This window comes from Nanorana parkeri, unplaced genomic scaffold (genome assembly GCF_000935625.1).
Source record: "Nanorana parkeri isolate BGI_ZX_2015 unplaced genomic scaffold, ASM93562v1 scaffold1590, whole genome shotgun sequence".
NCBI classification, from domain to species: Eukaryota; Metazoa; Chordata; class Amphibia; order Anura; family Dicroglossidae; genus Nanorana; species Nanorana parkeri.
Genome location: NW_017307858.1, coordinates 161,692 through 164,550, shown reverse-complemented (window position 1 = coordinate 164,550; position 2,859 = coordinate 161,692). Strand labels below are relative to the sequence as shown.

At 54.2% G+C, this 2,859-nt stretch overlaps 1 protein-coding gene across 1 annotated transcript in view; it reads left to right on the top strand.

The window, feature by feature from the left end:
* Positions 1 to 2,859, top strand: part of RHPN2 (rhophilin Rho GTPase binding protein 2) — a 49,703-nt gene that overhangs the window by 16,130 nt on the left and 30,714 nt on the right. The window contains exon 2 of the mRNA XM_018570744.1: positions 1,663 to 1,781. Within this exon, the coding sequence (XP_018426246.1) occupies positions 1,663 to 1,781 (119 nt within the window). The remainder of the gene's footprint in view (positions 1 to 1,662; positions 1,782 to 2,859) is intronic.

Here is a 2,859-nt window from a genome sequence, read left to right as displayed (position 1 = left end):
ATATAGATGATGGATGGATACAGTATAATATATATAGAGAGAGATTGTTCTATAGTCTATTCCTCTACTGAAGAAGTTTTAGAGCTGACCATGCCATGTGACTTGACTTTCCGGAGAAGGCCAGGCAATCAGCATTTTCGGAAGGTCGGTAATGGCGGCCTCCAGAAGTTCTCTTCTGTCCACGTTGGAGGTGACATGTTCTCCTCGGCTCAGTAACTCCCATTGAAGAGCGGAGGGCCGTGTGATGTCAGGCCAGTACTCGCCATCATTGATGAGCCCCTAAAACATTTATAGGGACAGGTTTGGAATGTTTTTCCTTCATTTTATATGGCGGGGGAGGAGGCAGGACATCCCCGGGACGGGGTGGCTGGGCCGTGCTGCACGCTGTCACCTCTTTGTGTGATTACATCATTGCTGCTTTTAATAGATCCCACGCAGTGCGCTCGCCGGGGAGTGACGCGGGTTATGAGGGGTTATTAAACAAGGACAGATGAAAGGGATCTATTGAGGGACCTGTTAAGTTCGGGGGGCGCAGGAAGTGGTCACGGATTTGATGGGAGACAATTGTTACTTTGCGTCCTTGTAAATCCCGAGCACAGTGTATGAGGACTGCTCAGCCTGCGGAGGGTTCAAGTGTACCTGTCACTGCTGAAGGGACACAGACCTCCCGCTGCAACTGCACCACCACAGCACCTGAGGCCTCTCCTGCCTCTGCCCAGCCTGAGTCCACCCGCCTTTCATCACAGTGCTGAGCCTGGCCATTGTCTAAAACCTTGGTGCCCAAGCTGTGGCTTGAGGGCCACATGCAGCCCTTTGGTACCTGTTGTGTGGCCCCCAGACCCCCAGAAGTGTGACTGGAAGTTCTGATTTGTAAAGGGACTGCAATGGCAGTGATCTCTAGCAGTGTCTTGTAACATGTTCTCAGTCTCTGATCATCTCCTGTCTCCAACCATGCCTCTAGCATATCAACAGCCTCTGACCATCTCCTGTAGTATGCCTGCACCCTCTGACCATTTCCTGTAGTATGCCTGCAGCCTCTGACCATTTCCTGTAGTATGCCTGCAGCCTCTGACCATCTCCTGTAGTATGCCTGCACCCTCTGACCATTTCCTGTAGTATGACTGCACCCTCTGACCATTTCCTGTAGTATGCCTGCAGCCTCTGACCATTTCCTGTAGTATGCCTGCAGCCTCTGACCATCTCCTGTAGTATGCCTGCAGTCTCTGACCATATCCTGTAGTATGCCTGCAGCCTCTGACCATTTCCTGTAGTATGACTGCACCCTCTGACCATCTCCTGTAGTATGCCTGCAGTCTCTGACCATATCCTGTAGTATGCCTGCAGTCTCTGACCATATCCTGTAGTATGCCTGCAGTCTCTGACCATATCCTGTAGTATGCCTGCAGTCTCTGACCATCTCCTGTAGTATGCCTGCAGTCTCTGACCATCTCCTGTAGTATGTTTTTGGCGGACTGTAGATGGTGGGGAGGCGGCGGACTGTAGATGGTGGGGAGGCGGCGGACTGTAGATGGAGGGGAGGCGGCGGACTGTTGATGGAGGGGAGGCGGCGGACTGTTGCCACCTGTACGGGCCGGGGCACACAATGTTTTTGCAGCAAGAGTTTGTCTTGGAAGGAATGCGACTGATCTGCTTTCATCTCTTCCGCAGGGTAAATCCATCGCACAGACGGGCCGCAGCAAGCTGCAGAATCAAAGGGCCGGCCTGAACAATCAGATCCTGAAAGCCATGCGGATGAGGGCCGGCGCTGAGAACCTCCTGAGGTACGTTCCCATCCATTCAGACACAGAATGGACCCTTTGTTCTGCGGGGGCCCCGGTGAGCCGAGAGTCCCACAGAGGATTCCCAACAGATGCAGCTCACTAATGAACACAAAGAGACAAGCTCTGATTGTAGCAGCGGGTCACGCTCAGGTTACTGGCCCTTCCCGCATGGGGCCGCTGCGCTCTCAGGGTCTCCGGTGACGACTTCTGTATGTCCACCTTACAGTAAATACCGTAATTGTATTGCCCCCATAGATACCCATAGAGCAGCTGTATCCACTAGAGGGCCGCTCCACCATGAACTGATATATAGGTCATGGGCTTCATCTACCTGAAGGACTCTGCTGGTGAGATCTTTGTCCTGAGTTCCTGGGTCTGTACACCTGCTGTGCCCATTATGAGGGGCTCCCACCATCTCTGTGCTGAGTTCCCGGGTCTGTACACCTGCTGTGCCCATTATGAGGGGCTCCCACCATCTCTGTGCTGAGTTCCCGGGTCTGTACACCTGCTGTGCCCATTATGAGGGGCCCCCACCATCCCTGTGCTGAGTTCCTGGGTCTGTGCACATTATGAGGGGCTCCCACCATCCCTGTGCTGAGTTCCCGGGTCTGTACACACGCTGTGCCCATTATGAGGGGCTCCCACCATCCCTGTGCGGAGTTCCCGGGTCTGTACACCGGCTGTGCCCATTATGAGGGGCTCCCACCATCCCTGTGCTGAGTTCCCGGGTCTGTACACCGGCTGTGCCCATTATGAGGGGCTCCCACCATCCCTGTGCTGAGTTCCCGGGTCTGTACACCGGCTGTGCCCATTATGAGGGGCTCCCACCATCCCTGTGCGGAGTTCCCGGGTCTGTACACACGCTGTGCCCATTATGAGGGGTTCCCACCATCCCATTGTTTTAGGACAGGCTTTCAGGGGTCAGTACTAACGCCTGTCTGGCTCCCTGTAGTCTAGTTGTTCAGAAACACGGACAGTGATCAGCTGATTGAGGACAGTGACTGGTCCCCGGGCTTTGTCTCTGTTCGTTGGGCTGATTTACAGTCTTCCTGCGTTGGTGGTCCTGGACTGTGAAAGC